A 26,147-nucleotide genomic window follows, 5' to 3' on the forward strand; every position below is an offset into this window, starting at 1 on the left:
TGATGTCTCTCCATGTCGCCTACTTCCAATTCCACAGCACTGTTATTATTATTCAGACCTGAACCAAAAGCAAAGCTTGTTCATTTGAACCTGTTGGATTCCCCCCCCCTCCCCAACCCACAGGGGAACTTACTTTCTGGTTGTTTGTGTCAGAACATTGTTTTGATCCTCTATGTTCTAACGGTCTCTCTGGTCTAGAATGTTTTTCTTGGACTCTGTGGCAGAGTGTTGTTTGATGAGAGGTTAGAGGCGACCATATTGCCTGAGTCCCTGTGTCTCTGTAGCTTTGAAAGCTCTCCAGAAAACAGTGGGGGTGATCAGCCACACCGAGCCAGTAACATGGGATGACGGAGAGTTGTTGTAAAACCAGCTAACAGTGCTTAGCAGTCTCGTCTCGGATTGTTCAGTTCAATCCTGCTCTTTGAGCCAAGGTGGTTATTCCAGTCTAGGTAGAGGAGGCCTCAAAGCTCAAAAGATGGAGTTGTTTGTTAGCGTTTATTAATATAGCTTTATTGGGATAGAAAAACACTATGCTCCAACCAACTTAGCCACAAAGCAATGTGTTTAGCATTGAGCTACACTATGGAAGAGTTCATTGAGTTAATTTTAATAGCCAGTGATTGTGGTTCTGACTTGTGTATGCTGTCCCTGGTCCCCAGCTGGCCGTAAGCAGTTTGCCCGTCATGAGTGGGCCCAGAAGGCTGCCTACCTGCTGGGCTGCACCCTGGAGGAGCTCTCCTCGTCCATCTTCAAGCATCAGGTCAAGGGTGCCCTGCAGAGGTCCACCTCCTTCCGCGGGGGGCCCGACGAGGCCGGGGCAGGAGACAGCTCAGGTAAGGGACCTTCAGAGACCACCAGTCTCCAATATGAAGTTGAATGAAATAAATAGAGTAGAATAACATACTGTGCTTTTTAACTCACAACTCCTTTTCTCCCGTCTCTCTCTCTCAATTCAATTCAAGGGGCTTTATTGGCATGGGGAAAAAAAATAAAATAATGAACAGTAAACATTACACTCACAAAAGTTCCAAAGGAATAGAGACATTTCAAATGTCATATTATGGCTATATACAGTGTTGTAACAATGTGAAAATAATTAAAGTACAAAAGGGAAAATAAATAAACACATATTTGTCCCTCCCTCCCTCCCTCCCTCCCTCCCTCCCTCCCTCCCTCCCTCCCTCCCTCCCTCCCTCCCTCCCTCCCTCCCTCCCTCCCTCCCTCCCTCCCTCCCTCCCTCAATTCAATTCAAGGGCTTTATTGGCATGGGAAACATGTGTTAACATTGCCAAAGCAAGTGAGGTAGACAACATACAAAGTGAATATATAAAGTGAAGAACAAACACCATTGTAAATACAACCCATATTTATGCTTATTTATTTTATGTTTCCCATGCCAATAAAGCCCTTGAATTGAATTGAATTGAGATACAGAGAGAGAGAGAGATACAGAGAGAGAGAGAGACATACAGAGAGAGAGAGAGAAAGACAGACAAAGAGAGAGAGACAGAGACAGACAGAGAGAGAGGGAGAGAGAGAGAGAGAGAGAGAGAGAGAGAGAGAGAGAGAGAGAGGGAGAAAAAAATAAAATAAGCATAAATATGGGTTGTATTTACAATGGTGTTTGTTCTTCACTGGTTGCCCTTTTCTCGTGGCAACAGGTCACAAATCTCTCTCTCTCTATACCTCCCTCTCCGTCAGTCTCTAAGATCACAGCCCTGGAATGTCTGGAGGCCATGGCTTCAGGCCTGTACTCAGAGCTCTTCACCCTCGTTATCTCCCTCGTTAACAGGTCTGTCTTATATTTCTTACTTTACCATCATTTATTTACAGTATTGCTCTCTTTGAATGCCTCTGATTCCCATCCTTTTTCTTCGTCTTACTCTCCCTTTTCCTCTCTCTCTGTTTTTTTTCTCTCTCTTGCGAGAGTCTCTCTCTGTCTCTTGCTCTCTCTCTCTCTCTTTCTCCCTCTCTTTCTTTCTCTCTCGTTCTCTCTCTCTCTGTCTTTCTTTCTCTCTCGTTCTCTCTCTCTCTCGCTGTCTCTTGTTCTCTCTCTCTCTCTCTTTCTCTCTATTTCTGTCTTGTTCTCTCTTTCTCTCCTTCCTTCCTTCCTTCCCCCTCTCTCTCTCTCTGTCTCTGTCTCTTGCTCTCTCTCTCTCGGTCTTTCTTTCTCTCTCGTTCTCTCTCTGTCTCCTGCTCTCTCTCTCTTTCTCTCTGTCTCTCTCTGTCTCTTGATCTCTCTCTCTCTCTCTCTCTCTCTTTCTGTATCGTTCTCTCTCTTTCTGTATCGTTCTCTCTCTTTCTGTCTCGTTCTCTCTCTCTCTCTGTCTTTCTTTCTTTCTCTCTCGTTCTGTCTCTCTCTTGCTCTCTCTCTGTCTCTCTCTGTCTCTTGCTCTCTCTCTCTCTGTCTTTCTTTCTCTCTCGTTCTCTCTCTCTCTCTCTCTCTCTCTCTCTCTCTGGGTGTGTTCTGACCCTTTGTATCATGTGTCAGAGCTCTGAAGTCCAGTCAACACTCTCTGTGCTCTCTGCTCATCGTGGACACACCGGGTTTCCAGAACCCTCGCATGGCCAAGCGCCAACGCGGTGCCACCTTCGAGGAGCTGTGCCACAACTACGCCCAGGAGCGCCTGCAGACCCTGTTCCACGAACGCACCTTTGTACAGGAGCTGGAAAGATATAAGGAGGTGCAGAGATATACAGAGATGTACAGCACTGACAAATACCTTCACCATTATATAGTAGAAGTATTCTTACTAACAGGATACCAATGATTTGGTATTTTTAAACTTCCCTGAATTATAAAATCATAATCGTCATTAACATACCTATATTGTTTTAGTATGAAAATAACATAGAACGTCAGATTGAGTTTTTTTAGTTGTAATGTCATTGCCTATAGACTCTTACATAAGAGGATCTCTGAAAATCACTGACGCCAATCACACCTAACCAACCCCTCTGTTCCCATCTAGGAAAACATAGAGCTTGCATTAGATGACATAGGGTCCAGTACCTCAATGTCGGTAGCAGCTATAGACCAAGCATCAACCCAAGCGCTGGTAAGGAGAATCTCTCTGTGCCTCTTTTGCATGTACAGTATCAGGAGTGGACTTTAGCTTGGATTTCATCATTGTTGTGAGCGTCAAGTGGGGTTCAACACAGTCCTTCCCCTCTCTCTTCTTTGCCAATGATAGTGCTCCCCTAATTCAAATAGAATCTTCAACTTTTAGACAAATGACTGTGTGAACCATGTCAGGCTTATTAACTCCATCCAATTCACTTGGCTCTTTTTGGGGGGGTGGGGGGAGGATTCATCCCACATCAAAGATATTAATTGCAGTCAAGTTTGATTCCTTTCCCCCTTGATGAGTTGGGCCTTTTTCAGTCAGCGTTGGCTTCTCAGAGCAAAGCTATCCAATTGAGTTTATTTATGAGACGACTGCATGGCACGCGCTCTTAACAGAAATGCCAAAGTGACATTAACAAGAATTAGATCAAAAGTGAATGAGGATGGGGGTCACACAGGAATTGATTGAAAAGTTGAGACGAAAGTAAATAACCTAGTTTGTTTGTGTGTGTGGGTGTGCGGTTTGCATGTGTGGGTGTGCGGTTTGCATGTGTGTGTGTGGGTTTCGGTGTGGGTGTGCGGTTTGCATGTGTGGGTGTGCGGTTTGCATGTGTGTGTGTGGGTTTCGGTGTGGGTGTGCGGTTTGCATGTGTGTGTGTGGGTTTCGGTGTGTGTGTGCGGTTTGCGTGTGTGTGCAGTTTGTGTTTCTATGTGAAGGAGTGCACAAGGGCATGCATGACCAAACACGGCTACAAGTCAGACAAACAAATGCTATTGAACCAGCGCCATACTTATTGGAAACCAGCTCACACTCCGAGAAAAATACATAATGAAAAGATCAACAGAGCTATAGACCTAGATGAGGAGAGCCTGACAAAATGCTGCATTTGAATCCAAGTAATATCCACAGGTCATCCACCTCCAGCCTACAGTGTCAAATACTGTAAGGGAATAGGATTGTTCTGAATAAGAGAGGTTCTTATTTCTCATGTCTCTCTGAAAAGGATGTGAGATTTACCTGACTTGGCAATTAATTAGTTGACTGCTACTAGAGAAACCAACTCTGTGAAACAGATCTGCACTGCTTCTAGCAGTTAAATAATTAAATTGGCAAATCATTTAAAAGGCTTTAGCTTCAGTAGGTTGTGGTGGTGAAGATACCCTGCCTGCACCTCCCTCCATCCACAGAGTCTACACTCTCACATTAATAACACCATTCATTATCAAAGTGGACTGTCAGAGAGCAAGGTTTCTAAATGCTCCACTGCCCAGGAGTGGATTTTAATAGCAGCTCTAGAATGAGGAGGAAAAGACTCATCTCTCGTATAGCTTCTTATTTACCGAAACGTTAGGATTGCCTTTCCAAAATAACTTGTTTTGTTCAGAGATGTTGAATCATATCAGGTTGTTTGAACACTGTGCTGGTGCATAATGAGAAGTTTCTACAAATGTCACAGCTAAGCAGGTGTAATGTTATGGCAACACTGGGCCAGGGATAAAGGCCGTGTTGGGACATTTAAACCATGAGTTTAAAAAGAGGAGACTAGGTTGCTTTATTGGTTTTGGAGAGTGTTGCTGTGTATGGAGTGTCGTGATTGGATGGATGAGAGGAGCTGTGGATGACTGGTGGAGTGGAGCTGGGTGAGTGTCTCTGTTGTGGCCTAATTTGTGTGTCTGAGGTGCTTGTGAAAGCTGCACCTGCGTGTTGGACTGAGCTGTGGACCTAAGCTTTCTGCACAGCTGATTCACTTGTGTTTGTGTTAGACTCAAGTGATAGATCCCCACCTCTCTAACCTGTGTGTGTTCTTGCGATGGTCCCAGGTGCGTACCCTGGCGAGGACAGATGAGGCTCGGGGTCTGCTGTGGCTGATGGAAGAGGAGGCTGTGCAGCCAGGGGGCTCTGAGGACACTCTGCTGGAGAGACTCTTCAGCTACTACGGCCCCGACCAGGGGGACAACAAGGGACACGCCCTGCTCCTGAAGAGTGACAAGCCGCATCACTTCCTGTTGGGCCACAGCCACGGGACAGACTGGGTGGAGTACGATGCTCAGGGTTGGCTGAACCACGCCAAGCAGAACCCCGCCTCCCAGAATGCTGCCACTCTGCTGCAGGACTCACAGAAGTACACATTTAATTCACTGATTGTTCTCCATAGTAGCACTTTACAAAGAAAATATACTTACCTCTTTGTCTCTCTTGCTCTCTCTCTCTCACACTCACTCACTCTCTCACTCTCTCACACACACACACACACACACACACACACACACACACACACACACACACACACACACACACACACACACACACAGGAAGAACATCAGCAGTCTGTTCTCTAGTCGTAGTGGAGGGCCCACAGTGCTGTCTGGCTCCATCGCAGGGCTGGAGGGGGGATCTCAGCTGGCCCTCCGCAGAGCCACTAGCATGAGGAAGACCTTCACCACTGGCATGGCCGCTGTCAAGAAGAAGAGCCTCTGTATCCAGATCAAACTGCAAGTGGTGAGTGGGGTGGTTTCTCCCTACCCAAGGCCTACCTCTGCTTCCTCTTTGAGAGGGTTTAGGCCCAAGTTGCTCTTAAGAACTTTGTATGACAATTGTGTTATTCAAATAAAACTATATTAACATGTATTTATACATGCAAATGTGTACAAAATTAATTATTTGCCTTTGTTTGTTTGTTTGTTTCTGTGTGTGTGTGTGTGTGTGTGTGTGTGTGTGTGTGTGTGTGTGTGTGTGTTAATGCGTTAACTCCCTGCCCTCCATCTCCCCAGGATGCTCTGCTGGACACGGTGCGCAGGTCCAGGGTTCACTTTGTCCACTGCCTGCTGCCCAAGGCAGACACGGTGGGAGTTGGCATGGAGCCGCGCGTGACCCATGGAGAGAGCTGCGTCTCAGGCCTTATGCAGCTGGATGTGGGCCTCCTGAGGGCTCAACTCCGTGGATCTAAGCTTATCGACGCCTTGCGCATCTACAGACAAGGTAAGACACCACTCAAGTCAAGCTGTCATGGGAGAGGGACATTTTCCCCCTTAATTCTGAACTGTATGAGAAATAAAAATTATTCAATAAATGTTGACCTTGTTCTGCCTTTTCCATAAAGGATACCCTGATCACATGGTGTTCTCCGAGTTCAGACGGCGCTTTGACGTGCTGGTGCCCCACCTGACCAAAAAGCACGGACGCCACTACATGGTCACAGACGAGAAGAGGGTGAGTGTCGAGGCGTTCCCTGCACGAATGATAATATAAAAGCCTCCCTCTTTTCTCTCTCTCCTTCCCTTCCCCCTCCTAGATCTTCTCTTGTGTGTAATTAATTATGATTAGGTTGGCTGGCAGCATGCGGCTGGTGTGCTGATTAATTACGTGCCTCCTCTCTGTCCTCCCCTTCCATCACTTCCTCCTCTCTCTCTGTCTTCAGTACCTACAGCTATTAGCATACCCTACCTACTCAGATGTGTGGTTAAAACTGAATTAAAACTGAATCCAGTAAACATATTTTCAGATGTAGAAATTTTCAGCTGGAAATGAAGAAATGGTATAGACATTCTCTTGGCTGAAATGTTATTTTCATTGTTGTGTAAAAAGGTTGTGTTTTTGAAGTAGAGCTGTTAAAGAGGTCCTCTGTCACAGCTAAAACATACAGTGAGCTATAGAAGAGTTAAAGAGGAAACCAGACTCCTTGGAGACATGCTTAGGAAGAATAGCCTGCTCAGAAATAATGAATAGACAGACTGAGAGAGAGGGAGGAGAGAGAAAGAAAGCAAGAGGGAGTAAGAGGTTTCCCCCTGCGTCAGCATCTTAGGAAATGTATTTTTATTTCCCAGAGAGAACTCAAACAGAGCCCTCTCTCTCAGAGCTAGAAACCTGTCTGTCTCTTCATCTTAGCTTGGGCTGTATGGCTGTGTTACTGTGTTGCTGTGTTACTGTGTTGCTGTGTTACTGTGTTACTGTGTTACTGTGTTGCTGTGTTGCTGTGTTACTGTGTTGCTGTGTTGCTGTGTTACTGTGTTGCTGTGTTACTGTGTTGCTGTGTTACTGTGTTGCTGTGTTGCTGTGTTACTGTGTTACTGTGTTACTGTGTTGCTGTGTTGCTGTGTTGCTGTGTTACTGTGGCTGAAGTGGCTTTATCCTCCACTGAGCCTGTTTACCTCCCAGATCCAGTAACCCTGCGGAGATCCTCTGCCAACAGTCCTTTAAGTAACTGTCCACTATCCACTTTTAAATGTTCATATTATGTTAGCTCATACTCACATAATGTGGTTGACTCATCCTATACTCGTATTTGTGGCCAAAGCATAAATTGGAGAGAAAATACTTTTAAAAAACCCACCTCATAGAGACTTTAGAAATGTAAAGCTTTCTCTTTCCTCAGCTAGGATGATGTCATCCTCCTGAGGAGGCTGAGCTGACCAATCAGTGGGCTACTCGTGTGAATACTGTTAATGACCGACATACACCCACAACATTCTGTTTTTGGGGTACGCCCACACCATTCCAACACAGAAAAGCTGCTTTTTAACATATTTAATTAAAACATTTTGGAAGGAAAACTATTTCACTCATATTGTAATTAATCACAGGTCATATTTCATAGAAATCTGGAAACACTGGACAGTTACTTTAAAACAGCTGATTCTGTTCAAGTTAACTCCCATCCTCCCCCTTGAGGCTTCAGCTATCTTCCAACTTCACTTTGTAGTCGAACTTTAAAGACCCTCCTCCTCCTCCACCTCTCCTGAGACCGCTTTAGATACAGTCCATATTTAGACTGAATTGGAGGTTACAGATAGCTAGCTTGGTGCCGTAGCTGAGTTGTTTTGGTCTGCAGTCTCCTGGTGGATAGTCTGATGTTAGGGGAGTGTGCCTGTTGCTATGGTGCTGTGTGCAGTCCTTTGGGGCGAAGACAGAGGGATGGTGACTTTACGGGAGGGAGCACTGTCTGTCTGTTTGTCCATTTCTGTTGATCTCTTCATTGATCTGTCTGTCCGTTTTATCGGTTTGTTTCAGGCTGTGGAGGAGCTGTTGGAGTCTCTGGACTTGGAGAACAGCAGTTACCACATGGGCCTGAGCAGGGTAAGTAACACACACCGACAGACGGACGGACGGACGTATAAGCCATTAATACATGCTTTGTAAAGTGTTATGACAACAGGTGACACTATGACAATAGGTGTGAAGGCTTGGTACAGTCTAAATCAGGCCCTAGGTGTTCTGTCTCTGCCTGGGAGGGACAGCTGTTTACCCAGCATGCCCTTCTCTTTGGAATCAAAGGTCTGTCGCTGTGGCACTGGTTCCTAGCTGCCGCTGGGTCCCTGGGCTGGCAGCCTTTGTCTTTTAGTTGGCGGTTGGCAACCACCCTCCCTCCCACACACACACACACACACACACACACACACACACACACACACACACACACACACTGATCAGGCTTGACTTTCAGTTGGGCCAGGGAAGGTTGCTCCACAGTTCTTCTGCTTCTTCAGAAAAAAAGATGTCTGGCTTACTCTTTGTTGTTGTCCCTTCTGTTGCTCCCTGTAGCCATTGATTTTGGCAGGCGACTGCTCTCTTTGTTTGTGGCGCTTTGCCGTGGCGTGCCGATAACCCTCCACAAACACCAATCAGCACAGTGAGATTCAAACCTTTCAGATGCAAAATAGAAAATCCAAAGGAAAGGACGGGCTGATGAATGGCTAATTAGCAGAGGAGGCTTTTTCAGAATGTCCATAGAATAGAGGACAGTGGAAAGTTTTTTGTTCTGAAGTAAACAGTAGGAAAAGTAGGTTTTGGGAAGTATTGTTCTGAAGTAAACCGTAGGAAAAGTATGTTTAGGGAAGTGTGTGTGTGTGTGTGTGTGTGTACCTTTCCATCTCTCATCATGCTAAGAAAAACACCAAGCCCCAACTGAGCCACTGGAACGGCCCACGACCTCAGTCGACCTTGAGAGTTGCATTCAGAGACCACGAGGTCCAATATGTTCCTTCGTCCACGCTGACTGTCATTGCTAGGCAGAAGCTCATCCCGCTAGGGGAGAAGGCCTGTGTGACTGGGCCTTTTACTGTTGCACATCACACATCCCATTGGCGTTGCTCAGTGGTTGCATCACTAGCGGGTCGTTATGGTGGGTGAGAGCGTTACAAGCTGGAGAGTGTTCTCTCAGCTCCTCGTTGTGATGTGTCTGAGTGTTCTACTCAGTCTACTGCATAGGAATAGGCAAAGACAAGGGGGGATACCTAGTCAGTTGCACAACTGAATGCAAGGGGGGGGGGCTGCCTTCATCAACATCCACGTCATCAGCACCCGGGAAACAGAAGTGTGCATTAATGCAAGCATACCATGCAAGCTGTTGATTTGTTAAGATGTCATTTTGGATCCATTTAACAGAATGCCCTTACAGTGTGTGATAAATCCTCTACTGCTGACAATAGAGGAAGCAAACTCAATCCGATGTTCTCTGGAGGTATAGACAACCTCTCCAGTCGGAGTCGTTGCCCTACAGCAGAGAAGTGTGGGTGTGTTAGTGCTGTGTGGTTTCACCGCGCCCAGCCCACTCTCTGCATGTGCTATTGGCTTGACTGTACAAACACAGGCTCTGAACTTTGATTGTCTGTGCTGGGTAAAGTGTTTTCTCTCATCCTGTGCCTTTGATAGAGGATAATAGGTTGTTAAGGGCCCTGGAGTACTGTGTTAGATCAGTCCTGATGCATCATGATGCAGTTTCTGCATAACACCACCACAGCTCTCGTCTTGAGGAGCCGCTTGGTGAAATCTGAACAAAACACCACCACAGCTCTCGTCTTGAGGAGCCGCTTGGTGAAATCTGAACAAAACACTCTGTAGACGAACCATCTCAATTGTTTTAGAGTTGAAGGAAACATAGTGCCTCTGACTAACTGAAGATGACGGCTAAATCCAAGAGAAGTTTCTCCACAACTCTACCTGTCGTTTTAGTTTCCCCAGAAACTTCCTGTCTTTGTTATTTTCCTTACTGTAGCCGTGGCAGCCGCATGTGTTGTTAACACAAGGGAGTTTTAATGAGGATTTTGTGAAGTTAAGCATAGCTCTTCCACTAACACTATTAGCATGCTAATGCAATTCAGCAACATTCAAAGAGTTTGATGAGCTCTCAGCTCTGGCCTGACAAACTGTAGAGAAGTCCATCAGCAGCTCCCCACCCAATCTCCCAGAGCAGATCAGAGAATGGAAATGACTCTAAAGCGTTTCAGGTAATCCAACTAAATTTAAAGCCCCCAAAGTAAACGCCATTGAAATGCAAAGTAAACGCAGGACTTGATGTAGTTGATATGCAATCCCTGAATCCCAGATGTATGGTTGAAGATCTTTAGGGGGATTCCAACTCCCTGAATCATGGAAAAACAAATTATTGTAATTATTTGTTTGTATGCTTCAATGCCCCCAAATGAAAAAGTTGCAAATATTCAGTTACATGTTTACATTACTTCTATTCCATAGTATTGTGCAACCTTGCACACACACATGCTCCCTGTCTGACTTCAATACAATTCACTTTTGTGTCATGATTAATCAGTATCTAACTGTCCCTGTCTCTCGCCAGGTGTTCTTCAGAGCGGGGACCCTGGCTAAACTGGAGGAGCAGAGAGATGTCCAGACCAGACGCAACATCACCATGTTCCAGGCTTCCTGCAGAGGATACCTGGCCAGACAGGCTTTCAAGAAGAGGAAGGTGAGTGAGCCCTCTCAACCCAGTTCTTACCAGCCCAAAGCCCAGGTCAGATTAGATGTCGAAAGGAGCTAAACTGTTCTTAGATCAGCAAAACGGACCGTTTCGTGCCCCTCGACCACGTCACACAGTGCACTGTTGGTTCCTAATGCCTACACTTTCAAAGCCGATGCCTGTCGTGGTCTAATAAGAGCTGTGTATCCCTTGCCAGTACAGAAAGTGCTTGTGTCAGTGTTGTTTTACTGCTCTCTTTGTTCGCCGCCTCAGACAATGTCTTGGGAAAACTCTGAAAGGAACTGAAGCTTCCCATTCGATCATATGGTTATTTGTCTCCTACGACACGTTCTAATTTATCTTCCGTTATAGTGAAGTTAGTCAATGTGTTGCCATGAAAACCAAAGAGAAGACACGTGTGCTTCTTTCCGAGAGGAAGAGAATATTCCCATGGAAGCATTAGAATGATAGTCTCCCTCTCTCTCTACCCTCTCTCTCTACCCTCTCTCTACCCTCTCTCTACCCTCTTCTCTCGCTCTCTCTCTGCCTCGTATTAATGGCATGCTCTCGCTCCATTGCTAGCTCTGCCACCCACATCTGTGGGGCGGTTTAGCGGCTCACTAAATCAGAAGTTCATCAGAGCACAGTGTCATAAATCCATCCTGTCTCCGCTGGCCCCCGGCCCAGCAGATAGCCTTCCATCTGCTACTCCTGCTCCTCTGGGACACACACACACACACATGTCCCCTCAATCACAGCCTTATCGATTACTGCACCAGAACACACACACACCTCGCCTCATTCCCTGCCCTCTCAGTCTCTCCCTCCATTTTAGCATTCCTCTCTGTCTCTCACTCTAACCTGACCTCTGATCTATGTAGGGGTGATGAGGGTCAAAAAGAAACACGCCTATAGTACAGGCTCTCTCCTTACCTATTTGAATAGTAATACCTTTATTTATACACACGTGGTGGGGGAAACTAGAAGGCTGGTCTTTCTACAGGGTGAGATTATTATTGTAGACGCCTGTCATAATCCCTGGTCCAGTCATGAGGGATTGGAGAGAGACACGGCAGGGACAGAGCTGTATGTGTGTGTGTGTGTGTGTGTGTTAGGCGGATGATAACAGCCCACACACACCCTATATGCCCCACCACACCAGAGTGAGCATGCCGACCAGGGATATAACACCCTCCACTGAATGACTGGAACCACCGGTGGGGATCTATTCAGCTCTGTGTGTTGTCCTGTACTGTGTGTGTTTGTGTGTGGGGGTGCTTGTATGTGTACGTGAGGGTGTGAGAGAGTGGTTAGTGTGAATTAATTGTGTAGCAGTAGCCTACATTGGGATTGGGCTTCGACCGCTGTCTTCCCAGTCCCTGCCATCCCCATCTGGTAGTTCTTTGGTGCTGAGCTGGGCTCAAGGTTGCTGTCTTTAAGTTGCTTTTCAAGGACAGTGGGCTTCTCTTTACTGCTTTGCCTGTTTCATTTGAGTGCTGCCTCTTTCTATAAGTAACACAAGTTGTTTATCCTCATTGTTTGTTTTGATTCAGGAACAGGATATTGATATTTTCCTTTGTTTTCCGAAGTGTTTAGTTGTAAACGACTCCATTAAGAGTGATTGTTATTCCTCACAGTGACTGGCTGAGGGTCAGACTGGACTGGAGAGGGTTGTGTAATGCTGGGAGGTAGTTCTTCAAGGGTTCAAAAAGTTGGACCCGTTCTGAAATGACTTGGGGCTTTCCCACCCAGACCCGATATGCATAAATATATTTTTTTTAAATGTAGAGACCCGTTCCGAACAGACCCGAGGACAACTAGAACCGTTCCGTATAGACCTGGTTGGATCCAGACCCTATCCGAGTGAGGGAAGCAGCAGAAAAGCACTTTTTAAAGCTACTTGATTAACCAGAGCTGATAAAGCACGAGAGGAGGGAGAGAAAGAGGAGCCGATCTAGCAGGCGGGGAAGGGGCTGTACTGGGAGGGAGGGAGGGAGGGAGGGAGGGAGGGAGGGAGGGAGGGAGGGAGGGAGGGAGGGGACAGCAACCAACCAAGCAGACTCGCACTACAGTAGACTAATAGCTGCCATAGCTAGGTTATTTATCATCAAACATCTTCCACTGATTAGATATCTCCTAACTTTTGCCACACACGGAGGCTCTATGATTGTAGCCTATTGCCGCTTTGATGACTTATGATTGGCCAACAACAAGCTACACGCGCCACACTCCTCTCGTGAAAAGCAAGAGCAGCAAATGAAAAATGTCTATCTCTCTACTGCAGCAGTCACCTTTGGATCTGTACAGGCCGTTCCGGACAAGTCAGTTAAAATTACACATACCACATACAATCATATCAGATCCGACCCACCCGTTACGTTATTTAGAATTTTGGATCCGGACCTGCTCGGGTCCCGGATTGAGTCTCGGGTACAGGTGGATCCGTGAAGACCTCTACTGAGAGGCCCAGGGGAAGACTGGGAACAATATCACCACTGCAAAGGCTTTTGTGAGCCAACGTTCTGCATTACAATGTGTTTCGGTGTACAGTACAGGACCCTACCCTCCAGCAGTTCTGAAAGGTACAGTACAGGACACTACCCTCCAGCAGTTCTGAAAGGTACAGTACAGGACCCTACCCTCCAGCAGTTCTGAAAGGTACAGTACAGGACCCTACCCTCCAGCAGTTCTGAAAGGTACAGTACAGGACACTACCCTCCAGCAGTTCTGAAAGGTACAGTACAGGACACTACCCTCCAGCAGTTCTGAAAGGTACAGTACAGGACCCTACCCTCCAGCAGTTCTGAAAGGTACAGTACAGGACACTTTCCTTCAGCAGTTCTGAAAGGTACAGTACAGGACACTACCCTCCAGCAGTTCTGAAAGGTACAGTACAGGACCCTACCCTCCAGCAGTTCTGAAAGGTACAGTACAGGACACTACCCTCCAGCAGTTCTGAAAGGTACAGGACCCTACCCTCCAGCAGTTCTGAAAGGTACAGTACAGGACACTATCCTTCAGCAGTTCTGAAAGGTACAGTACAGGACCCTACCCTCCAGCAGTTCAGAAAGGTACAGTACAGGACACTACCCTTCAGCAGTTCTGAAAGGAACAGTACAGGACACTACCCTCCAGCAGTTCTGAAAGGTACAGTACAGGACCCTACCCTCCAGCAGTTCTGAAAGGTACAGTACAGGACACTACCCTCCAGCAGTTCTGAAAGGTACAGTACAGGACACTACCCTCCAGCAGTTCTGAAAGGTACAGTACAGGACACTACCCTCCAGCAGTTCTGAAAGGTACAGTACAGGACCCTACCCTCCAGCAGTTCTGAAAGGTACAGTACAGGACACTACCCTCCAGCAGTTCTGAAAGGTACAGGACCCTACCCTCCAGCAGTTCTGAAAGGTACAGTACAGGACCCTACCCTCCAGCAGTTCTGAAAGGTACTGTACAGGACACTATCCTTCAGCAGTTCTGAAAGGTACAGTACAGGACACTACCCTCCAGCAGTTCTGAAATGTACAGTACAGGACACTACCCTCCAGCAGTTCTGAAAGGTACAGTACAGGACCCTACCCTCCAGCAGTTCTGAAAGGTACAGTACAGGACACTACCCTCCAGCAGTTCTGAAAGGTACAGGACCCTACCCTCCAGCAGTTCTGAAAGGTACAGTACAGGACACTACCCTCCAGCAGTTCTGAAAGGTACAGTACAGGACCCTACCCTCCAGCAGTTCTGAAAGGTACAGTACAGGACACTACCCTCCAGCAGTTCTGAAAGGTACAGTACAGGACCCTACCCTCCAGCAGTTCTGAAAGGTACAGTACAGGACCCTACCCTCCAGCAGTTCTGAAAGGTACAGTACAGGACCCTACCCTCCAGCAGTTCTGAAAGGTACTGTACAGGACACTACCCTCCAGCAGTTCTGAAAGGTACAGTACAGGACACTACACTCCAGCAGTTCTGAAAGGTACAGTACAGGACACTACCCTCCAGCAGTTCTGAAAGGTACAGTACAGGACACTACCCTCCAGCAGTTCTGAAAGGTACAGTACAGGACACTACCCTCCAGCAGTTCTGAAAGGTACTGTACAGGACACTATCCTTCAGCAGTTCTGAAAGGTACAGTACAGGACACTACCCTCCAGCAGTTCTGAAAGGTACAGGACCCTACCCTCCAGCAGTTCTGAAAGGTACAGTACAGGACCCTACCCTCCAGCAGTTCTGAAAGGTACTGTACAGGACACTACCCTCCAGCAGTTCTGAAAGGTACAGTACAGGACCCTACCCTCCAGCAGTTCTGAAAGGTACAGTACAGGACACTACCCTCCAGCAGTTCTGAAAGGTACAGTACAGGACACTACACTCCAGCAGTTCTGAAAGGTACAGTACAGGACACTACCCTCCAGCAGTTCTGAAAGGTACAGTACACTATCCTTCAGCAGTTCTGAAAGGTACAGTACAGGACACTACCCTCCAGCAGTTCTGAAAGGTACAGTACAGGACACTACACTCCAGCAGTTCTGAAAGGTACAGTACAGGACCCTACCCTCCAGCAGTTCTGAAAGGTACAGTACAGGACACTACCCTCCAGCAGTTCTGAAAGGTACAGTACAGGACCCTACCCTCCAGCAGTTCTGAAAGGTACAGTACAGGACACTACCCTCCAGCAGTTCTGAAAGGTACAGTACAGGACCCTACCCTCCAGCAGTTCTGAAAGGTACAGTACAGGACACTACCCTCCAGCAGTTCTGAAAGGAACAGTACAGGACACTACCCTCTAGCAGTTCTGAAAGGAACAGTACAGGACACTACCCTCTAGCAGTTCTGAAAGGTAGTTACAGTAAGGTTTAGTTCAATGTGTTTTCATTTGATCTGATTAACAGGAAGTTGAGGTTGCTTTATTTAAGTTGAACTCAACGATTTAAGTATCTATTTACACACACAATGAATACTTCGCACAATTCTAGCTAAGAAGCCAAGGCATGTTTTAGAGGAAAATGCATGTTGAGGAGAGTGGTAGTGGTAAATATTTGTGAGGCTTGTGTCGTAGCAAGGTAAGCTGGTTTGATATTTACAGGTAAATATTCTGTATGTACAGCTAAACAAGCAGACTCACACTTGATTACAAGGCAGTGCAGGGTGTTACATTTGAACCTTTGGCCCATATTTCTCAGACACACAAGACACGACCGTGAAAGTGTTGATTTCCTCGTCTGAACACTGACGTCCCCACTGCCCAAATATCTATTAGTTTGTTTCTCTCTGTCTATTTGATTGCTCCGGGGGGCTCCCCGCACCTTGAAGTCCTCTCAGCCTGAGCCAAACCCTCACAGGGATTTGTTTTCAAAGAGCTTTGAGGGAGAAAAGAGAGAAAGTGATAGAGAGAGTGTTCCTTCTCTGAAACGGTGCTTCACCATGGGGGAATAGACGAATAGAAGGTATGCGGCACAGCGTTTGAAGCCCACAGCCTCCTCTCTCTTTGACATTCATGTGGATAGAAGGAGTGACAGCAGGGTGAAGATGGAGGAGCATGGGGGATTCCTCCTTTCAGCCGGCCCAGAGTGTGTCTAATTAAATCGTTGCTTTAAGACAAAGCTTCTTCCCCGACTGGGAACAGGTGTGTGTCAGTGCATGCATGCGTTACATCTATGGCCTTGTGTGCTCAGCAAAGGCCATGTAGCTTCACAGACACTCAAAGGGAACTCTGTAAAGGAGAGGCAGAAGGCAGAGTAAAAAGGAAGACCGAGACAAAGAAAGAGAAATGAATACATTCTGCTCCTGTGTTTCTCTAAGACCGTCAATATCTGTTTGACACAGACATATCTTCTTTCTAAAGGCTGCAAGACCTTATTCTAAATCCCTCTGGTGTTGTATATGAGCTCTCTGTATGGCTGAGGAACAGAAAGATCAACACTGACACCCTTATTGAGTCAACACATGATTGGTTAGACTTGTTTAGGTCTAAGCATGACAAACAAGCTTTAGAGGACATAACCTGCATGCCTTCTCCATCATGGCAAACCCAGTGGATGCAGTTGCATTGTGCTGTTCTAATTGGGTTGTGAGATAATGGGTGGTTTATTGGAGATGCCCATGTAGCGGGAGCTTGTAGCTCCTTCTAATGCCTTTTTAACAAGGTGCCAAAGTGGTATCGATGTTTGATTACATTTCTTTGAAGTGCTTTGTCTCAGCTCTTAAAGCCGTGAGAAGCCAGAAGAACTTTGGATTGTCTTGATTCTAGCTCGTCCAAATCGTCACACTTGATGCAAGTGTCTGTTATTGTGCTAGTTGATAATGACACTAAGCAATGCCATTTCTTCTTTTCTTTATTTATCAAAAGTTCTATATTTCATACAAACAGTGCATTCAAGAAAGTATTCAGACCCCTTCCCGTTTTCCACATTTTGTTACATTACAGCCTTATTCTAAAATGGATTCAATAAAACATTTTCCTCATCAATACACAATAGCCCATAAAGACAAAACAAAAAAACAAGTTTGTAGACATTTTTGCAAATGTATTAAAAATAAAAAACAGGAAAAAAACTATTTACATAAGTATTTAGAGCCTTTTCTATGAGACTTGAAATTGAGCTCAGGTGCATCCTGTTTCCATTGATCATCCTTGAGATGTTTCTATACTTGATTGGAGTCCACCTGTGGTAAATTCAATTGATTGGACATGATTTGGAAAGGCACTCACCTTTCTATTTAACAAAGTACGAAGAGATCCTTGATGAAAACCTGCTCCAGAGCGCTCAGGACCTCAGACTGGAGTGAAGGTTCAGCTTCCAACAGTAGAAAGATCCTAAGGACACAGCCAAGACAATGCAGGAGTGGCTTCGGGACAAGTCCTTGAGTGGCCCAGCCAGAGCCCAGACTTGAACCTGACCTAACATCGCTGGAGATACCTGAAAATATCTGTGCAGCGAGTCTCCCCATCCAACCTGACAGAGCTTGAGAAGATTTGCATAGATGAATGGGAGAAACTCTGAATGTTTATGTAAATGTGATATTTCCGTTTTTTATTGGTAATAAATTTGCAAAAATCTCAAAAAAAAACAATTTTTGCTTTGTCATGGGGTATTGTTTATAGAATGAGGAGGGGGAAAAAAGATTTCATTAATTTTAGAATAAGGCTGTAACGTAACAAAATGCAGAAAAATTCAAGGGGTCTGAATACTTTCAGAATGCACTGTAGTTGTGATATATATATTCCATTTAAAAAAACGTCAAGAATCCTACATGTTGGCAGACATAACACCAGACACAAACAAGTCCCTCTGCTCCTCTGCATGTGTTTCAGATCCAGGACCTGGCTATCCGCTGTATCCAGAAGAACATCAAGAAGAACAAGGGAGTGAAGGGCTGGGCCTGGTGGAAGGTGTTCACCACAGTACGCCCCCTTATAGAGGTCCAGCTCACAGAGGAGCAGATACGTGGCAAAGACGTGAGTACACAAACTATACACACCCTCCATCTACTGTTGATCAGGGGTGAAATCATTACTTCAAACAGTTTCAAAATATTCAGTTTTGCAACAAAAAGTATTTTTTCTATTGGACGGGTTCATCAAACAGGAATGGTCCTCCCTGAATCTGTCCCATAGAAATGCTTGTTTTTGTTGCATAACAGAACGTTTTTCTGACTGTTTTGTAGTAATGATTACACCCCAGCATTTGATTCCCTTCCCCTGCTTTATAGAGACTATTCAGATTTAGCTCCCTCTAATACTGTAATACATTTTCTCTCTCCCCCTCCCTCTCTCATTCTGTCTATCTGTTCCCAGGAGGAGATCCAGCAGCTGAAAGGGAGGCTGGAGAAGGTGGACAAGGAGAGGAACGAGCTGAGACTCAACAGTGACCGCCTGGAGAGCAGGGTACACACACACACACACACACACACACAAACTGTGTTGCAGACTAATATAAGATAACACATTGTACCAGCAGATCTGTCTGTATAAATAAAGGATGAACAGATGGATGTTTTATGTCATGAAGTTTAACTGTATTGCACTGTATGCATTAGACAGGGTGCATGTATAGTAGTAATAAACACATTATTTTCACCCTCTTGCTTATTGCAATTGTGTGTATATGCCAGATCACAGAGCTGTCGTCGGAGCTGGCAGACGAGAGGAACACAGGAGAGTCGGCCTCTCAGCTGCTGGAGTCTGAGACCTCAGAGAGACTGAGACTGGAGAAAGACATGAAGGACCTGCAGGTTAACTGTTAACACTGGACAAATGAGACATCCTTAACTGTTGTTTGATTATACACAATTATTTAATTCATTATTTGAACCAGACCGGTAAATGGAAAACCGATTCTGATATGCAATGACGACCTTGCCAGTTCTGTTGGCTGCAAAGTAATGGTGTGATCAGATTGTTGACCCTGCCTTCCCCAGCCTTCCCCATCCTTTTAGTTTTCTATTTGGCATTTGACATGATTGTTTTTTTCAGGGTATTCCAACTAGATGGGATAGATTTTTCTACTGACTGCTCAGACAGCACATGCTGATGGGCTGGGCAGGGTACAAATTACCTCGCTTCTCGAAATGAGTGATTGTGTCGTTTAGAGGAAGTGTGTGTGTGTGTGAGCAATGAGCGTGTTTGTGTGTGTACGTGCAAGTGCAATGTGAGGCCTATCTGTCAGTATTTCTAACTTGGTATATAATGTGTTTGTGTATTAATGCATGGCCTGTGATTCTCTCCCCAGACTAAGTTTGACTCGATGAAGAAGTCTATGGACTCTATGGAGATGGAGGTGATGGAGACCAGACTCCTCAGAGCCTCTGAGCTCAATGGAGAGATGGACGATGACGACACAGGTCAGCGCCACACACACACGTTTGTTTTACTATCCTTGTGGGGACCAAAACATTTATTCCCATTCAAAACCTGATTTTCCATAACCCTATACATAACCCTTAACCTAACCCTAACCTTAATTCTAACCCTAAACCTAACCTTACCTTAACTCCTAATCCTAACCTTAATTCTAACCCTAAGCCTGAAATGTCCCCACTTGTCTTGAGTTTTCCTTGTTGTACTATCCATGTGAGGACTTCTGGGTCCCCACAAGGATAGTAAAACCAAACCACACACACACACTGTTGCTATGGTGACAATTTAGCACCATGAAAACCAGCACACAAAGGTACACCCCAAGACCAGGATCAAAGTAGGCTGAGTCCTTTCAGTTGCCCAGTTATTTGGTTGTATCAAGCTGACCACCCCCGTAGACTGCAGCGGCTGCCTGAAATCAATGAGGATACAAAAGGTTTTGCAAGACATGGTGTAGAAATGGATTATAAAAGACTGCAGGCGTCCTCAAATGATATTTGGACGCATGCCGAACAGACTTCCGGCTGGACTGCAAATGCAGGCTTTATTTGGCCAGTCTGACTGGAGAATAGATTTTTGTCTCAGTGTTTTGTTTGAACGTTTAAACACCCCACATTTTACGTGGAATAGACAACCCTGTTGTCATGTACAGGCCATAACAGTAGTGTACAGACTTTAATATGGCTTCAAAACAGCTTGATACATTTCCTCCTGACTAATGCAAACCCCTTCCATGGTCAAACAGACTTCCTTTCAAACTGGCTAATCAATTTCATCTTAGTTCTATTTGAAGGCATATTGAATGCAATGGAGGCTGCTGAGGGGAGGACAGCTCATAATAAAGGCTGGAACGGAGTGAATGGAAACCATGGTTTTGATACCATTCCACTAACTCCGCTCCAGCCATTACCACAAACCTGTCCTCCCCAATTAAGGTGACACCAACCTCCTGTGATTGAATGTTGAATGTAGTGCTGTCCATGCATGACCTGTCTGCTAACTGTGCTATATCATGTTGTGTCTGTTAGGGGGAGAGTGGAGACTGAAGTATGACAGGGCCATCAGAGAGATAGAGTTCACCAAGAAGAGGTTACAGCAGGAGTTTAATGACAAGCTGGAGGTGGAGCAGCAGAACAAGCGGCAGCTGGAGAGGAGGGTAAGGCAGTGTCGGACACACACACTTCTAACTCAACCTCGCATTGCTTACACACACTTGCATGTTGGGATTTACACCTACCTCATCTAGCTACACACACACATGCTCACATTTTTTTCTCTCTCTCATATCCTTCCTTCTGTCCAGAAGCAGTTTACTGGTGTTTTCGGTGGGTCTCTCCCTCTCCTTTTCTCTCTTCTCTCCTCATTGCTGGGCAAGTGTCTGTCTGTCACTGTCTTTGTCTATCTCTGTCTGCTGTTTATTTTTCTCTCTGTCTTTTTCTCAGCCCCTTGCTCTGTTTTTGACAACTCCTCTGAGCTTTCTCATAAAACATCAAATAAAGCTTTACACTCCCCGAGCGCTCACTCAGTGAGACATAAAAGGAGCAGTGAAGCAATATCTAGTCTTTTCTTTCTCTCTCTGTGCGTCTCACCTGGTCGGCCACTCAGACAGACAGCTTGACAGAAGCTAACGGAACCTTTGACCTCTTTCATGCCTCTGCTTATTTAGAAAAAAATATTTTAAATGTTACACATCTCTCTCTTTATCTCCCTCCCTCTCTCCTCATCCAGCTAAGTGACCTCCAGGCAGACAGTGAGGAGGTGCAGCGTACGGCCCAGCAGCTGAAGAAGAAGTGTCAGAGATTGACGGCTGAGCTACAGGACACCAAGCTACACCTGGAGGGCCAGCAGAGCCGCAACCATGACCTGGAGAAGAAACAGAGGAAGTGAGTTCAGTTCATAACGCACACACTCTGTAGGCCGACAAAGACATTTATCCCATGTGTAGCTCTCCGTTGCTTGTGTCACACTGCTTTGCTCTATCTTGGCCAGTTATATACCTGTTCTAACAACATGCCAACATATCTCTCTCTCTCTCTCTCTCTCTCTCTCTCTCTCTCTCTCTCTCTCTCTCTCTCAATCTCTCTCTCTCTCTCTCTCTCTCTCTCTCTCTCTCTCTCTCTCTCTCTCACAATCTCTCTCTCTCTCTCTCTCACAATCTCTCTCTCTCACTCTCTCACAATCTCTCTCTCTCACTCTCTCTCAATCTCTCGCTCTCTCAATCTCTCTCTCGCTCTCTCTCTCACTCTCTCTCAATCTCTCGCTCTCTCAATCTCTCTCTCGCTCTCTCTCAATCTCTCTCTCTCTCTCAATCTCTCTCTCTCAATCTCTCTCTCAATCTCTCTCTCTCTCAATCTCTCAATCTCTCTCTCTCACAATCTCTCTCTCTCTCTCTCTCTCTCTCACAATCTCTCTCTCTCTCTCTCACAATCTCTCTCGCTCTCTCTCTCTCTCTCTCTCTCACAATCTCTCTCACTCTCTCTCAATCTCTCGCTCTCTCGCTCTCTCAATCTCTCTCTCTCTCTCTCTCTCAATCTCTCTCTCTCTCTCAATCTCTCTCTCTCTCTCAATCTCTCTCTCTCTCAATCTCTCTCTCTCTCTCAATCTCTCTCTCTCTCTCTCTCAATCTCTCTCTCTCTCTCTCTCAATCTCTCTCTCTCTCTCTCTCTCTGTCTCTCTCTCTCTCTCTCAATCTCTGTCTCTCTCTCAATCTCTGGCTCTCTCAATCTCTCTCTCTCTCTAAAGACATTACAAATGTCATATTATATATATACAGTGTTTTAATAATGTACAAATGGTTAAAGGACACAAGATAAAATAAATAAGCATAAATATGGGTTGTATTTACAATGGTGTGTGTTCTTCACTGGTTGCCCTTTTCTCGTGGCAACAGGTCACAAATCTTGCTGCTGTGATGGCACACCGTGGAATTTCACCCAGTAGATATGGGAGTTTATCAAAATTGGATTTGTTTTCGAATTCTTTGTGGATCTGTGTAATCTGAGGGAAATATGTCTCTCTAATATGGTCATACATTGGGCAGGAGGTTAGGAAGTGCAGCTCAGTTTCCACCTCATTTTGTGGGCAGTGAGCACATAGCCTGTCTTCTCTTGAGAGCCATGTCTGCCTACGGCGGCCTTTCTCAATAGCAAGGCTATGCTCACTGAGTCTGTACATAGTCAAAGCTTTCCTTCATTTTGGGTCAGTCACAGTGGTCAGGTATTCTGCCGCTGTGTACTCTCTGTGTAGGGCCAAATAGCATTCTAGTTTGCTCTGTTTTTTTGTTAATTCTTTCCAATGTGTCAAGTAATTATCTTTTTGTTTTCTCTCTCTCTATCTCCCCCTCTCTCTCTCTCTCGCTTTCCCCCTTCTCTCTCTCTCTCTCTCTCTCTCTCTCTCTCTCTCTCGCTATCTCTCTCTCTCTCTCGCTATCTCCCCCTCTCTCTCTCTCTCAATCTCCCCCTCTCTCTCTCTGTGGTAATGGTTACTGAGTGATATCATGTCTCAGCAGAGTAGGAGATATATAATACAGATCAGTAAAGGCTATGTAGTGTCACACAGTAAGAAAACTTACTGGAATGCTGCAACCACACTGCAAATGTTTGGTGTGCGTGTGTACACACACTTGGCCTCCAGCCAACTGAACAGAGACTTTTCCACCATGGACGTCTCCTGGAACTCCTGGGGGGGAGAAACACACACACACACCCTCTGTGTGGTCTCTAAGCTTGGCTGTGCTTGTTAAAGGCCCCTGTTGTCTAAGCCTCTTTAGTTCACTACGTAAACAGGACAACAAACACTCCAACACTCCCCCCGTGCCTATCACCGTTATGGGGAGTGTGTGTGTGCACATACAGTGGGGAGATCAAGTATTTGATACACTGCCGATTTTGCAGGTTTTCCTACTTACAAAGCATGTAGAGGTCTGTAATTTTTATCATAGGTTCACTTCAACTGTGAGAGATAAAAATCCAGAAAATCACATTGTATGATTTTTAAGTAATTCATTTGCATTTTATTGCATGACATAAGTATTTGATACATCAGAAAAGCAGAACTTAATATTTGGTACAGAAACCTTTGTTTGCAATTACAGAGATCATACGTTTCCTGTAGTTCTTGACCAGGTTTGCACACACTGCAGCAGGGATTTTGGCCCACTCCTCCATACAGACCTTCTCCAGATCCTTCAGGTTTCGCGGCTGTCACTGGGCAATACGGACTTTCAGCTCCCTCCAAAGATTTTCTATTGGGTTCAGGTCTGGAGACTGGCTAGGCCACTCCAGGACCTTGAGATGCTTCTTACAGAGCCACTCCTTAGTTGCCCTGGCTGTGTGTTTCGGGTCGTTGTCATGCTGGAAGACCCAGCCACGACCCATCTTCAATGCTCTTACTGAGGGAAGGAGGCTGTTGGCCAAGATCTCGCGATACATGGCCCCATCCATCCTCCCCTCAATACGGTGCATCGTCCTGTCCCCTTTGCAGAAAAGCATCCCCAAAGAATGATGTTTTCACCTCCATGCTTCACGGTTGGGATGGTGTTCTTGGGGTTGTACTCATCCTTATTCTTCCTCCAAACACGGCGAGTGGAGTTTAGACCAAAAAGCTCTATTTTTGTCTCATCAGACCACATGACCTTCTCCCATTCCTTCTCTGGATCATCCAGATGGTCATTGGCAAACTTCAGACGGGCCTGGACATGCGCTGGCTTGAGCAGGGGGGCCTTACGTGTGCTGCAGGATTTTAATCCATGACGACGTAGTGTGTTACTAATGGTTTTCTTTGAGACTGTGGTCCCAGCTCTCTTCAGGTCATTGACCAGATCCTGCCATGTATGTATCCCTGATGTCCTTACACAGCTCTCTGGTCTTGGCCATTGTGGAGAGGTTGGAGTCTGTTTGATTGAGTGTGTGGATAGGTGTCTTCTATACAGGTAACGAGTTCAAACAGGTGCAGTTAATACAGGTAATGAGTGGAGAACAGGAGGGCTTCTTAAAGAGCTGGAATTCTTACTGGTTGGTAGGTGATCAAATACCTATGTCATGCAATAAAATGCAAATTATTACTTAAAAATCATACAATGTGATTTTCTGGATTTTTGTTTTAGATTCACTGTTGAAGTGTACCTATGATAAAAAATTACAGACCTTTACATGCTTTGTGAGTAGGAAACACTGCCGATTTTGCAGGTTATCAAATACTTGTTCTCTCCACTGTATACTGTACCAGTATGAGTATGTTCTATGTCGATAGGGGACTCACGGCAGGGTGTGTGTCTAGCCAGGCAAGGCATTAACGTGTGTGTGTGTGTCAGGTTTGACTCGGAGCAGAACCTGTCTCAGGAGGAGGTCCAGAGGGAGAAGAATCTTAGAGAGAAGCTGAGCAGAGAGAAGGACATGCTGACTGGAGAAGTGTTCAGCCTGCGACAGCAACTGGAGGTACTGTACAAACACCAACACGACTGGCCTACCACATCTGTGTGTGTGTGTGTGTGTGTGTGTGTGCCAAAAATGGGTTCAAATAGTATTTGTAATCTTTCAAGTACTTTGAGTGTTTGAGTCTTCCCGGAGTGTCAGGTGGCTGGAGTTGGCCTTTCCATTGGCTCCATGGCAAGCTCAATCAAGCACAGCTATTTGAATGAAAACAAATCATTTTTGAATATGTGTGTATCCCCCTATAGGACCTGGAGATATGTGTCTTAGGGTGTTTTCACATATCTTTTAAAATAACCCATCTCAGTCCTCTTTAAAGTCAACTCCGGGGTAAAATAACTCAGTTCCCTTGTGTTATCGGACAACTTGATACCAACTTAACTTTTGGAAGCTAATCTTTGTTAATAGATGAGACCTAATAATTGTAATCAGAAGATACTAATAACACGTAAATATTATTGGTAACAGAATACATAGCAGAATAATAACTGCAGATTAAATAATGCTATAATTATGCCAGGGGAAACGGTGTTGCAGTAGTCTAGTGTGAGGGTTTATGCCAGGGGAAACGGTGTTGCAGTCGTCTAGTGTAAGGGTTTATGCCAGGGGAAACGGTGTTGCAGTAGTCTAGTGTGAGGGTTTATGCCAGGGGAAACGGTGTTGCAGTCGTCTAGTGTAAGGGTTTATGCCAGGGGAAACGGTGTTGCAGTCGTCTAGTGTGAGGGTTTATGCCAGGGGAAACGGTGTTGCAGTAGTCTAGTGTGAGGGTTTTTGGCAGGGGAAACGGTGTTGCAGTAGTCTAGTGTGAGGGATTTTGGCAGGGGAAACGGTGTTGCAGTAGTCTAGTGTGAGGGATTTTGGCAGGGGAAACGGTGTTGCAGTAGTCTAGTGGGAGGGTTTATGCCAGGGGAAACGGTGTTACAGTATTCTAGTGTGAGGGTTTTTGGCTGGGGAAATGGTGTTGCAGTAGTCTAGTGTGTGGCGTGGGAATAACGACAAGCGAACCTGGGGACCTTTGGTTTCACATTGCCCTACAACCGGAACCGGACCTCTCCAGATGATCTGTTGGCTTCAGGAGTTCTTTTGAGGGGTCTGAGTTC

General features: G+C 45.7%; 1 protein-coding gene across 12 annotated transcripts in view; it reads left to right on the forward strand.

The window, feature by feature from the left end:
* LOC109909465 (unconventional myosin-XVIIIa) overlaps positions 1 to 26,147 on the forward strand; it is a 166,522-nt gene that overhangs the window by 98,825 nt on the left and 41,550 nt on the right. For all 12 annotated transcript variants that reach the window (XR_004203938.1, XR_004203939.1, XM_031795562.1 and 9 more), the window contains 17 exons: positions 660 to 833; positions 1,702 to 1,792; positions 2,492 to 2,684; positions 2,973 to 3,059; positions 4,889 to 5,190; positions 5,381 to 5,567; positions 5,840 to 6,047; positions 6,169 to 6,278; positions 8,076 to 8,141; positions 10,642 to 10,770; positions 18,074 to 18,217; positions 18,557 to 18,646; positions 18,874 to 18,993; positions 19,491 to 19,602; positions 20,647 to 20,774; positions 21,347 to 21,501; positions 24,930 to 25,053. Coding sequence is in view for 10 of the 12 variants with exons in the window: in XM_031795562.1 (XP_031651422.1) it covers positions 660 to 833; positions 1,702 to 1,792; positions 2,492 to 2,684; positions 2,973 to 3,059; positions 4,889 to 5,190; positions 5,381 to 5,567; positions 5,840 to 6,047; positions 6,169 to 6,278; positions 8,076 to 8,141; positions 10,642 to 10,770; positions 18,074 to 18,217; positions 18,557 to 18,646; positions 18,874 to 18,993; positions 19,491 to 19,602; positions 20,647 to 20,774; positions 21,347 to 21,501; positions 24,930 to 25,053 (2,420 nt within the window). In the remaining 2 variants the exon portion in view is untranslated. The remainder of the gene's footprint in view (positions 1 to 659; positions 834 to 1,701; positions 1,793 to 2,491; positions 2,685 to 2,972; positions 3,060 to 4,888; positions 5,191 to 5,380; positions 5,568 to 5,839; positions 6,048 to 6,168; positions 6,279 to 8,075; positions 8,142 to 10,641; positions 10,771 to 18,073; positions 18,218 to 18,556; positions 18,647 to 18,873; positions 18,994 to 19,490; positions 19,603 to 20,646; positions 20,775 to 21,346; positions 21,502 to 24,929; positions 25,054 to 26,147) is intronic.

Source organism: Oncorhynchus kisutch, linkage group LG18 (genome assembly GCF_002021735.2).
Source record: "Oncorhynchus kisutch isolate 150728-3 linkage group LG18, Okis_V2, whole genome shotgun sequence".
NCBI classification, from domain to species: Eukaryota; Metazoa; Chordata; class Actinopteri; order Salmoniformes; family Salmonidae; genus Oncorhynchus; species Oncorhynchus kisutch.